Consider the following 12,854-nt stretch of genomic DNA (forward strand, 5'->3'; position numbering starts at 1 on the left):
CCTAGCAGTGGACAGTATCTGGGAGTACTGGTTGATAGTCGGCTGAATATGAGCCAGCAGTGTGCTCAGGTGGCCAAGAAGGCCAACAGCATCCTGGCTTGCATAAGCAGCAGTGTGGCCAGCAGGTCTAGGGAGGTGATTGTCCCCCCTGTACTCGGCTCTGGTGAGGCCGCACCTCAAGTACTGTGTTCAGTTTTGGGCCCCTCGCTACAAGAAGGACGTCGAGGTGCTCGAGAGAGTCCAGAGAAGGGCAACGAAGCTGGTGAGGGGTCTGGAGAACAAGTCTTACGAGGAGCGGCTGAGGGAGCTGGGGTTGTTTAGCCTGGAGAAGAGGAGGCTCAGGGGAGACCTCATCGCTCTCTATAGGTACCTTAAAGGAGGCTGTAGAGAGGTGGGGGTTGGTCTATTCTCCCACGTGCCTGGTGACAGGACGAGGGGGAATGGGCTAAAGTTGTGCCAGGGGAGGTTTAGGTTGGATATTAGGAAAAACTCCTTTACCGAAAGGGTTGTTAGGCATTGGAATGGGCTGCCCAGGGAAGTGGTTGAGTCACCATCCCTGGAGGTCTTTAAGAGATGTTTAGATGTTCAGCTTAGCGATATGGTTTAGTGGAGGACTTGTTAGTGTTAGGTCAGAGGTTGGACTAGGTGATCTTGGAGGTCTCTTCCAACCTACACGATTCTGTGATCTTTTCAGATTTCTGCCAGAGTCCAGGCATTTACTCTCACATTCTGTTTATGTGTATCTCTATAAACCCACACATGAGAACAAACGAACTTTGGTGTTAATAAGCTTCAAATACGCCATCAGAAAAATTAATGCTTTCCCTGAATACCTTCTACAAGCCCTCAGATGTCACTGGACTTTAACTGAAATGGTCTCCCTGCCCAACAGGAAACGTGTGCTCGCTACAGGCACTGGAGAGCAGCCATCGGTCAACAATCCACACAAACAATGCCACCTGCCCACTTCCATCCCAACCCAGACTCCAAACCCACACTGCAGTCAGATGCTACAGCAAAATTCAGTGCTTGCACCCTGGACACAAAGCACTAAGTGACTCAAGTCTCAGAGCTGAAGCAGTAAGGGAATTCACCACCTTCACACCTACCACATCAGCAGTAAAGTAGCACGACGTAACCTGCTTCAAGCAAAGGTATTTAATCCTACACGGGGCTTAGTTTCAGGGAAGAATAATATTTTTCTATTTTGAATAGCATGCTTATGTTGAAGCCATAACTTTTCTCACACTTTATATCCATTTAAGAGGTACTGTGCACTATTTTAGTGGCAACTTCTACTACTCCAACCACAGTAGCCACAATGAACTCCCACTCCGACTGGCCTGGAATAATATGCAATAGAAGCACACGTTACATTTAATGGCACACCCACATTTGTCCCATTTTCAAATCCAAAACTGTTATTAAGCCAGCTTGAAAGGAAAAAATATACATGTAAATATTTAACCAAATAGAATTCTAGAAGCCTCTTGGTAGTCAATAGTGAAAAAGGATTTACTACCACCCCACAGCAACAAGTTTGTAATTTCTCATGAATTAATACCTTCAAGTACATGACTGCACAGGAAAGGCTTCCTTTCCTTTTAATACTTTTGGGATATTATTGCTTTTTGCTTGTTTGTGGTTTGTTTTTTTGGTAACTTACAAAAATCCTTAAATGTCTCAAAAACACCAAACAACTGTTAGTTACTACAGAATAATTTAACATTGTTATTTCCAAAGTTGGACTTCTTCTCTTTTTGCTTCGTGAAAAACAAATCAGAATTCTGCAAATAAAACGTAATCTGATTATTATATAATTAAGAAAAAAGTATTAAGACTACTTCCTATAAAATGAAAGATTAAAAATCTTAGTACTGATATAAAAAGTCTCAAGCCATGAAAAAAAAATTTAAGTTTCTCTTTCACCTGTCATCTGGAGCTTGCAATACTGAAGCTTTGAAAATGATTTTACCCCCATTAAAGTTAGCTCTATGTGCTGTATAGATGACATAACATTAATTGATACTAAAATCTTCCACAGAAAACAGATATACTTTAACTGACAATAAAGTAGCTTTTTGGTTACAAATAATACATAATAAAATTGAATTGCAATTAGACTTTATGCAAAGATTGATAAAAACCACTAATGTCCAACCGTTGAAAATGTAGGAAAAATAAAGTAGTTAAAGTAAGTGATATAATGTTCAAAATGAAATATTCACAACACAGTTCAGGCTAACAGTTATGTTACGTACTGAAGAAAAGACGTTATACATGACCTCACTGAGACAGCAATTTAGAGCATTGCAAAGGATGAATACGTCAAACAGGATTAAAAAATAATGGGAGTCAAGTGCTAAAACGGCTGATCCCACTAACCAAAGCTCAATATTATCTGCGTGAGCAAAGATTAGAAGAGTGATGCACTACTGTCCATCTAAACATCACAATTCCAACAGCCTCCATGCAGTCCAGCAGGCTTAAGGTGCTAATTATGGTTAAGTAGCTTTTAAAACATTCAACACAAAACGATTTCTAATCCACCCATTTGGGCTCTACTTCTTTGCCACTATGAAGAATATTTATTACAAGCATTCCACCAGAAGGTAACCCTCATGACAATTGTAAGTGTCAAATATGTTCAAGCACTCTGTTGGATACTTCAAGCAGAATATGTTACACTTAACTCTAAAATCAACACAAAAAAAAGTAAATGCAATCTTGAAACTTGCTACTGACCCTCTTCAGCTGCTGCTGTAATTGTTCCCTCATGGACTCAGGGCAATTATCAAGCTGCGTCTTCTGCTCGGAGTAAAGCTCCTGAAGCCTCTCTAGTTTTTCCCTCTCAGCATCAAGTTTTAATTTTTCCTGAAGCATGAACCAGAAAATAAACAGAATTACCTTCAAACTCAAGCAGGTGTTAGTGACTATGACAGTGTGAGGCAAAAACTTAATGAAACAGCTGAAGCACATAGGTCATAGACAGAAACAACTTGTTAGTTGAAATGCAATGATGGGATTGCAAAATAAAAATAAAACATTAATCATTTTAGTAGGGTAATTAACTCTCTCCCTCGTCACTGTGTTTTGTTCCCACTTCTGGATGTACCTTTAATGCCCACTGCTCAAATGCTTACCTCACCTAATGAGAAAAAACGTGGAAATGGTATCCATGTTAGTCAGGTAACTGATGAAGGAGAGAGAAAACAGTGGTTTTTAGAAAGCAAAATGGATGGAAAATGACTGTAGTCTGGCAGTGAGGGGAAAATGGATTTTCTCAAGAGAATGAATTACATGCTTATGCGCTTCTAGACAGGTAAGTACCCTTAGCAAGCAGTGAAAACACAGAATGAGACAGAGCTTTATGAAGAAATAACTGGTCCAGGAAATCCTGTTGCAGCAGAAACATGAAATGATTTAACAAATAGATTCATTGGCTTCAGGATACAGGAACTGTAAACTGCTCTCTGGGGTCAAAGGGGATGCTCTACAAGAGACTCCCCATTCTCTTGTAACTAGCTCAGCTTTCTTCTCATTCCACTAGAGCAGCAGCACTCAAAACACTACTTATCACCATCAAAAGCCTTTACCTTTTAAAGCTTTAATAAAACACCACTTGTTTTGTGTGCAGCATTACTCTGAAGACTGGCTGCAGATCGCTTAAAGCTACCTTGTAAACTACTATTTGTTGATGGACCCAAATTTGGCAACCAAGTACAGACAATTCTTTCATTACCTTTTACCTGCATCTACACTGGCCAGCACAGCAAATACATTACCATCAACTGAGCAATTAATAACCTGAAAAAACAGCATGCCTAATATGCCATAAAAACTGAAGGGATCAAGTAAGTCTCTGGAGCCCCAACTCCCTACTACCCCGTAAAGTCACAATGTACAGCTCCTTTTACCTGCTTTTTGTTCTGTACTTTGGTATCTCTTTTCAGATTGTCTCTAACTCTCCTCAATAATCTAAATTTCAGTGCCAACCCAAATATTCCAGCTTTGTCTTCTGGATGCTCCAAGAACAGCTGAATTCTGCCATGGCACCCACTCATTAGTCCTCTTTCCAGTCCCAACCATTAAAGTCTATATAGCACCTGCTGAGCTGTGCATTTATCAGCTTAGCCGCACCCTTACGATGTCTGCCATAGAAAATAATATTATTTTAGCCTGCAGAACTTGCTATTTCAAACTGTGGGATGGTCTTTTCCCAAAATCTTCTCTTTGCTGTTCCTGACAAGGTTCTCTAAATTCTCATGCATGGTGGAGACACAATAACAAACTTATATGAGCTTTCTGCTTTATAGTTCTATCTCTAAATCTGAGTGGGGTCAGTAGATAGGATTTCCTTTTCCCAGTATTTAAAAAACAACAACAACAGGAAACATTCACATTCAGTCCCAATGTGAACTAAATTCCCAGCTCCGCTGTTTTCATTTACATGCGCAGCTTCTCAGCCCATATAATTAGATAAACAGAATGCTGAATGCAACAGTTGGTTGGGTTTTGTTCTTAAGCCTGTAAAAATGAGCAACTAAGCCAGCATATTCGATTACCTGCCCTTCCTGTGCTAGCTTCTTGCAGCAGCAGAAGCAGGGCTCAGAAATTCAGAGGATGAAACACATGCAAGCTGCACAGCGAGGGAGAAGCATTCAACTCTAGAGATGCCACCTCTAGACCTCTGTCCCCAAGGAACCCCGTTTGCTGAATCATCCTTACTGCCAGCACAGAAGGGAATTATGAATAAATCAGTAGTTACCCTCCTCACAAACTTTCCTGTTCATTTAACGTTCAGCCTACAGTCTGCCACATTGCTAGGCAGGCGTAAAGGGGAGGACAGAAACAAACCAAAAGCTGCAAGGACCACTGTGACCTTAGCTACGGTATCGTTCCTCTGAAGCTATTAATAACTCCCTAAATGCCTATGTGCTGCAACAAGCACACTCATTCATTAACAAGCAAGTCAACCCTCGAGTGTGAAGAGACATCATCAGCCAGAATAAAACTCACTGAGAACCATGCCAGAGATACTATTACTTCCCTCGAGAAACTAGGAATGTATTCCTTTGAGATTGAAAGCGATACTCATCTGTCCTATTTATAGCATAGGAAGTATTCACATCGCAACAAACTAGCTCCCTCAAAACGTACAGGAAATATCATTTTCAGCAGCGAGGGACATTATACGTTTTGCAGCTGTGGAGTTCAGTTCACCAACATCTCTCATTTTGCTTTGGTAAAGTTCATTTAATTCACAAAAGTAATTTGATAAATAAATGAATAATCAGATTAATTTTTTTTTAAAGAATCTCTTCTATGAAGGTATCCAGGTGAGCTCTTTCAGAAGGGAAGCAGCATTTAAGGACTGTAAGGTAGGTGCAGGACCCAGCTGCAGGCCCAGGGCTGGCACTGCATGCTGTTTGCTCAACAACAGGCAGGGGCACAGTGTGAAGAGAGCCCACATGCTCCAGCTGCACATCCTCACCTTAACCACCTAGGTTCACACTCTTAAAGATTTTTCTGCAGACAGCTGCCTCCCAGTGTCCATTCTAGAGCCACACTATATGTGGTCTGAATTCTTGAGGCCCTGCTTCCACAGAAGGGAAGTAGAGCTCAGTAAAGCACAACACCTGGTCTTAGCCTGTGCTACGTGCTGCCTCTAGATGCAGGTTACATGAACTTGGGGTCAGCCAGGACACACAGCAGGACTGTACAGTGTTTTTGTGATGCGGGGGCACAGCTTGGATCAGTTTTGGGGGGGGATATCTGGATACTGTGAAGGACAGCAGCAGAAAGCAGCAAGGTATAATGCTGTCATCCCTCAAAAGTAGAGACAGGATGGCAACAGAGCTCCCATGATATGAACACAGACCCTGAGTGATTAACATGGACCACAACAGGATTTCAACCTCTAGATCTGGTAGAACTGATTTTAGGGGGGAAAAAAAGAGAGAGAGCAAATAACATATATCTAGCGCACATAAAACATCTCATAGATAATGAAGACACAAAGGAGATGGGATGAAAGCATTAAAGATGATCATAGCCCCTACAGGAATGGAAGCAAAAGAAGGAAAAGAGACAAACTGCTTCAGTGGTATCGCCTGTGGTTAAGGATGCCGTATGTCTGATCAACACCACTACTTAAAATCCCAGCAGGTCCCCATGCTCCTTCTGCAGAGAAGTCTCACTTTTCAATCTGTCACACATCCCATTCTGCTACTGCAGGCAGGCAGGCAGGCTACAATTGTAGAGCAGCATGTGTCTGCGTGCCCATGTGCCTTCTGAACTAACCTTCCTTCCTGAGCTGGTAGGCTCTGCAGAAACGAGTTGGAGCAAACACGGATGGAGCTGAGAAAACTTCTCAAAAATTCACACAGAAATGTAAAAACAAAGCAAGAAACCAACATTTATACTAACTCACCTGAAATGGATTGTATGGCTGGGTGAATAGGGCTCATTCAAAATAAAACCCCTCTCATCAAAAACTAAAACCAAAAAAACATGGTATGTATTATTTTCTGAGAGGAAAAGGAACTGCAAAGAAATGCCTTTCCACCCAGCGGGCTCTTCTACTTTAAACGTTCCAGCCTGAAATAGTCCAGGATCTCCCTCAGTCCAACTCATCTGCAACTCATCACGTTTTAAGGTAGCAAGGCCTCATGACCCACACCCAGATTCATGCATGCTGTCTCTCAGTCTGGAATAAGCTAGTCTCACAGGTTTCTCGGAAGTAAGGAGAAACATATGCAGCTCTTTGTTCTGAAAAGCTTCTCCGTATCATCCTCATGTTTTCGCCTCAAGCCAAACTTTCTTCTTTTACGCTCCCAAAGAACATTCCTCCCTACTTTCCCAAAACCTACACCAAAGAGAAGGACCGCAAATGCTAGAAGTGGAGGAGGAAAGAATACAGAAATAATTCCTTTCCAATTGAAGCAGTATCATGCTACAAAGTTTGTCAATTCAATAAAATATTTTGGAGAAGAAGCAGCAGACGACCAAGAAAATTTGACCTTATCAACTCACAGATAAAACTGGTCTAATTATTGCCATGAATTTGTAAGAAAATAGTCTACGCCCTAACAGAAAGCAGGCTTGGAAACCTTATCTGCTCTTCAGTGGTTACTCACTGAAAGGGGCAAACAGTGTGTTTGGGGAAAGTGTTAAATTTGAGGTCTACCAACTCTTTATGTACTGCAAATTGAAATCATTTCCAATGCTATGGCTGATAAAAATCAGACCACATACATCTCTGATTAAAAAAAAAAAAAAATCTGTTGAAATGAAACAGATGCTCCTGTACACAACCTGCACATGCTCCTCTATTTTTAGACTATTCTTTCCTGCATTCTTTGGTCTCTTTCAGAAAAGATGTATAAAACTTGTCATGACTTGGCTATTTGTCAATAAATCCCCAAGGGCATCATGAAAGAAGCCTTTTAAAGAATAAAAAGAATGTATGCCAGGCATATAAAAAGAAGCATAATATGATGGAAGAAGGTATTTCACAATAGTTCTTTTTACTGTACAAGGAGTAACTAATTTATTACATACATCGTAACAGTGATGGAGTCTATATGAGAGATCTCAATGGTTTTGTTCCACAGCAAGTATAAAGCTAGTGTTTAAAAGAATTTTACATCAGAGTAAGGCATGACTGTGCTTGAAGTAGACAGTCACAACAGCAGCACATATGAACTTGATCCTAAGACAATTCAAGGCTTTTTCTGAATTTCTAAGCTCATCCTCTGACTGTTGCAATGTGCTGTCTTATTGAAGAGATGAGGACGTAAAATAAAACCTCTAGTTTTAGAGCACTGCTCCTTTATAACCATAGATGAGGAGGAAATAATCATCCAAACCAGAAGAAAAAATAAATTGAATTGAGAAAATTAAAATCCTGTATATACACATAAGTAATAACAAGAGAATTTCCTCATGACTGTTTTTAAAAGGAGCTTGACAAATCGATTTCTCTCCCAGACTCTTTGTAATCATCATCTTCCTCATTAGAGTCTTCTCTACAGGATATTTTCATGTGAATAGCCAGAGGATGCCTGAATATTCTTCAGAATACTTAATCTTATATATCTCAATTTAAGGACGTTAATAAACACAATGTTAGAGGCATAACATGATTAATAATCAATAATGTTATAGGCAAGGTAACTCATCCATTTAAGAAGCTTGCTTACATCCAGCTGAACTGGAATCTGAACAGGAAGGGTTTAAGATGCTATGTCATGGTTCATAAATTTGTCAGATTGATCACGATTAAAAAAAAACAGCAAGAATTTCAAATCCAGAAGAGAAAGGATTCATAACAGATCACCAGAAACTTTAACTTTCATTGCTGGTATATCCCCTCATATGAATTACCAGACAGCTGTTTTTTCCCCTGGTTTCATTCATGCATGTCTTCACAGTACTAGTTCAGCAAAGAGGCTGAGCTTCTAACACTTCTGGCATCTCTGGGACATTCTGCTAATGACTGAAAAATATTTCCACAAAAGCATGCAGACAAAATTTAATGTATTCCAAACAAAGATGAGTTATCCAATGCTGACTGCTCCTGATTTTTGCCCTTGAAAAGGGAAAGGAAAACCCAGTGTGATAGAAGCGTTCCAGAGTACGCATCTCCACCATGACATAAGGCAAAGGTCCTCCGGAAGAAGAGGAATAACCTCCCTCTCCTAAAACACAGTCTAAACCTAGATAATTGTTTGCAACTCTCTGACAAAACTGCCGTTTAACTATGATTACCTCCCATAGCACTTCTGCTGCATTCATTAATCATTTTCAGCTATCCCTCTTTATTCATTAATCCACTCCTTCTGACTGCTATGTTGTTACTTTCCAGCTTTGAGACATCGGGCACAACAAATCATTAGGTAACCTTCCCCACACAAGCTAGACTGCACATTTTAAAACTATTCAGGCTAAGGAGGAGTTGTATGGGGAAAAAAAAAAAAAAGGTAGTTTGCAAATCTAAGTAACGTCAAGTTGGGTAAATACAATTTTCTCCGACTTCCTTATAGACAAATGTCAATTCTGAACAAAGTCTCATGAGCAAAGAATCAACATGAGGAAGTTGTGACTGGGAACAGCACCTCAGCCCCACGGTGCTATTTATTCAGGAACCACAGCGTTGTTATGGTACACCTACAGTAGAGCGGCATGCTGGGTCAGGATGGAAGGCTGACAGGCTCATCTGTTTATTTGCTTCTGAAGATTGTTCAGCAATCTCTCTCCAAAGCAGGCAGAACTCAAAGAAATTTTGTCAATATTTGTAGCAAATCTCCTTCCTGGAGAGCTTCTAGGTACATGCGTGAAATTGCGTTACTACTGACTTATTAGGATTGTTCCTGTGTAACTGGAGCCTGCAATTAATAGTGTAAATGCTTCTATTCAGACACATCGTTGGCGATCTTCTGTGGATAAAACCAATTATGTAGTAGATAGTAGTTTAAAAAGAAAAACAAAAAAAAAAAAAAAGAAAGAAAGAATGAGGCAAAGCCACATCTCCCTCCATACACTAACACAATTTCCAGCACAGCTGAGAGCACAGACAGCAGAGAGCACAGGCCATGCCTAACAGCGATCCCATTCCCCAGCACTGGAAGCAGCTATCCCAGCCAGGACAAGCGAGTCCCATCAGCACTTGCATCCAACACAAACACGCCATAGCCAGAATTACACTAAATCCTGTAGTGGTAATGAAAGGCTCTGTTGTCTTCTTTGCAAAATGGCAACTGCTCATAGCTCTTCTTTTCCAAAACCTACGTAAATAGATGCTAAGTGCTTTGTTCCTTACACGTATGGTGGCATACTCACAAAAGCAAGGGCAATGCTCTGAACTCACCACAGGGAGTGCACTACATCATCTTCCTCACCGACTCATCCATTCTTCATCACCATTAGTCCTGCCATGCGTTCAGGCAGGGCCGAACACAGGCCTTGAATAAGATGAAAATGCAACGTAGCATATAATATACAAGCACATTTGCAAAGTTGTTGGGACACAAAGACATTGTACTGCAGCAAAGAGCTTACTGGCACAGCCAGGAACTAAAATCCGAAGTCTGTCTTCTGACTTCAAGTACATTTTCCAACTGATGCTCTTGCCTTGAAAGCACTGCCCCTGTTATCACACTTCTTTTTGAACTATGACTTTAAGTGCAAAGGTTGGCAAAATTTTGTGTTCTCATCTAAATGAATTGTGCACAAAGCATAAAAATAGGCACAGACGGGTAGAAAGTTAACACACAAGATTCCACCCGCAGTCTACTTCAAGTACCTAACATGGCCCAGCACCTACTTTGTACTTTATGATCTCTCTTTTTAAGAATTTCACAAGTTTTTCAAGCAGGTGCATCAGTAAGGATGAAATACAAGCAGGCAGAGGTTTCCTGTCAAACAGGTGCTGAGATCTGTGGCAAATTCCAAGAGATACTCAAGTCACTCCAGAGACAAGTGCCATCATGCACAGTGCTAATGCCACAGCATCGCTTCATGAATGAAATCAACTATTTATTTCACCTCAAGAAGGAACCATACAGCATATTCAGATACCATTCCCTTACCCTAACAAAAAAGTCCATCCAAGCGGATGGACACAGCAACTTCTTTCCAGGATACACCATCCACACTGAGACCACCGGTATTATGCGGGGTGAAATATTCAGGCAACTAGAAGAAACTGTGACCACCGGACACACTGGAGCACTTGATCTTCCAAAAAACAATGCAGAAGTAATACCAGAAGAATGGCAACTACCAGCCTGAAACTGAGCCTTAACTCTGTTAAGGAGCTCATAAGTTTCAAATTATTTCAGCAAAAAGTTCCGCCTAGCACTTCTGCCTGAGCAGGAACTCCTTTCCTGGAGGAGTTTAGTTCTTCACTACTAAAAAGCCAAGATTTTTCCTATCTTGGATCAGATCTGCAGGGGCTGCAACCTTAAACATACAGACACACATATCAAGCTTTAAAAAAACATTGTTGTCTAAAGTCAGCCAGAACTTGTGTTTATTGACATGATGAGTGCCATCTGCTTTGCTGGCTGACACTAGTTTCTCCAGAACATTTCAGCTGTCACTTTAAGGTATTTTGCTTAAGTTTTTTTTAGTTGTTTTTAAGTTTTCGTTTTTATGTAACGCTTTCAGATGTCTTCCAGAACAAGCCTGTGCTCTCATAGGACTAGTTTATTCCTACAAAGATACTTAGAGCATTAACTGAGCCATGGCTCTAAGTCTAATGCAAACACTCCCATCTGTTTGTTTTTTTAAAGAACACAGGAGAAAAGGCTACTAAAACATATAAACTGATCTGACCAGTGGTATGCATCATACTTGGTAAATTCACTCAAAATATATATATTTTTTTCTTTTAAATAACCCACGTGCTTTTTCTAGGTTGCTTCCCATGTTTTAGTTCAACTGAAAATTTGAACTAGACAGCAATTTAATCTTCAGATTGTGACACAGTAGTGCAAAGATGTTATCTGCTCCTTCACATGATTGCACGGAAACGTAAACAATCATTTAGAATAATTTCCATGACTTTTGTTGAACTTTGAGTCTATTAGAGAACAACTACAAAAGATCTCCTGAATTTCTGGATATGTTATTTGTTACCAACCAGACCGAACAAAACTCACTCTGCAAAAGGATGCTGCTGTATCTGCTTGCACCACCCTACCTGCTGTTATCAACTTTAGATTCCTCTTCACACTAAAAATCAAGTATGAAACATACAGACAGTTTAAAGCGTAACCACAGGCATCACTGAAAGCTGAAGAACTGCAGACTACATGCAAACAAGGAGAAGAGCAAGCAGGAAAGTCCGTGAAAGTTTAAGCTTAAATTGGATGTGTACTGTCAATTCGCAGAGCAAAGAGGTGGGAGCACCCTTGTCCTCCTCATACAGAGGTTTCATGAGTGCAGCTGCAAAACAGCGTTCAGGTTCATGACAGGGTAGACATAAATTGAAGACAACAAACTCAGGATAAAACAATGCAAGCTGTAAGGCTTGAATTAAACAGGAAGACTGAGAGAGCTAAAAACGTGCAACTTGTCTAAACAAGAGCAAATAATGCAGAGTCTTTCAGATATTTCTGGAAAGCTTAAAAAAAGGGGGAGAGACTAGCTTGAGTACTTCCATAAGTGACAGGCTTAAATTATGAGGCAGAGGATGAAATTTAAAAATGAAACATTACTGGCTTATAGTCCTGCAAAAAAAAAAAAAAAATCCTGACCTTGAGATATTACTGGCTGTGGCACATCCCCTGTGGAGAAACGAACTGCTGGCCTGGATCGCCAGCAGGGAGCGTGCTGGAGGAGACAAGCCCTCTCTGGTTTGAGAGGGACAGGTTCATCTCACAGGTCTCTTCTCTTCCTGTGCTTAACTCGTACTGTGGTACTATTTTGCAAATATAGCTGCATATTTGAGAGCAATTAAGTATGTGACTGTATAGAAGAACTACATAATTCCTTTCACTTAATCCCAGAGAGAATATTCTACAGTACTAAAACTGTTAGTCAACAAACCATATAAACCAATACAGTTTCTTTTAAACACTATTTTACAGACGTCTTATGCATCAATCTGTATAACATTAGCTAAAGCCATCTTCTGAAACGGTGGCCTTTTTTCTTACCACTCCTTTGCTGAGAAAGGATTAATTAAATAATAAAATAAAATCAAAATATATAACCTATAATGGAAAGCTGAAGAACAGGTCAGTTAATACTGTTCTTTCAAACAACAGATAACCCAAGTCCAAGCCCGATATGGATTCTTTATCAATCAAAAATACCTTCAGAGTAGGTGAGGTCTTTTCACTTAA

At 40.3% G+C, this 12,854-nt stretch overlaps 1 protein-coding gene across 26 annotated transcripts in view; it reads right to left on the reverse strand.

Moving 5' to 3' along the window:
- Positions 1-12,854, reverse strand: part of PHLDB2 (pleckstrin homology like domain family B member 2) — a 113,348-nt gene that overhangs the window by 27,572 nt on the left and 72,922 nt on the right. For 16 of the 26 annotated variants that reach the window (XM_040568607.1, XM_040568632.1, XM_040568649.1 and 13 more), the window contains one exon: positions 2,746-2,874. The exons of the other annotated variants lie outside the window; for them this stretch is intronic. In XM_040568607.1, coding sequence (XP_040424541.1) covers positions 2,746-2,874 — 129 coding nt within the window. The remainder of the gene's footprint in view (positions 1-2,745; positions 2,875-12,854) is intronic. 26 annotated transcript variants of the gene reach the window in all.

The sequence above is a fragment of the Cygnus olor genome, chromosome 1 (assembly GCF_009769625.2).
Source record: "Cygnus olor isolate bCygOlo1 chromosome 1, bCygOlo1.pri.v2, whole genome shotgun sequence".
Lineage (NCBI taxonomy): Eukaryota > Metazoa > Chordata > Aves > Anseriformes > Anatidae > Cygnus > Cygnus olor.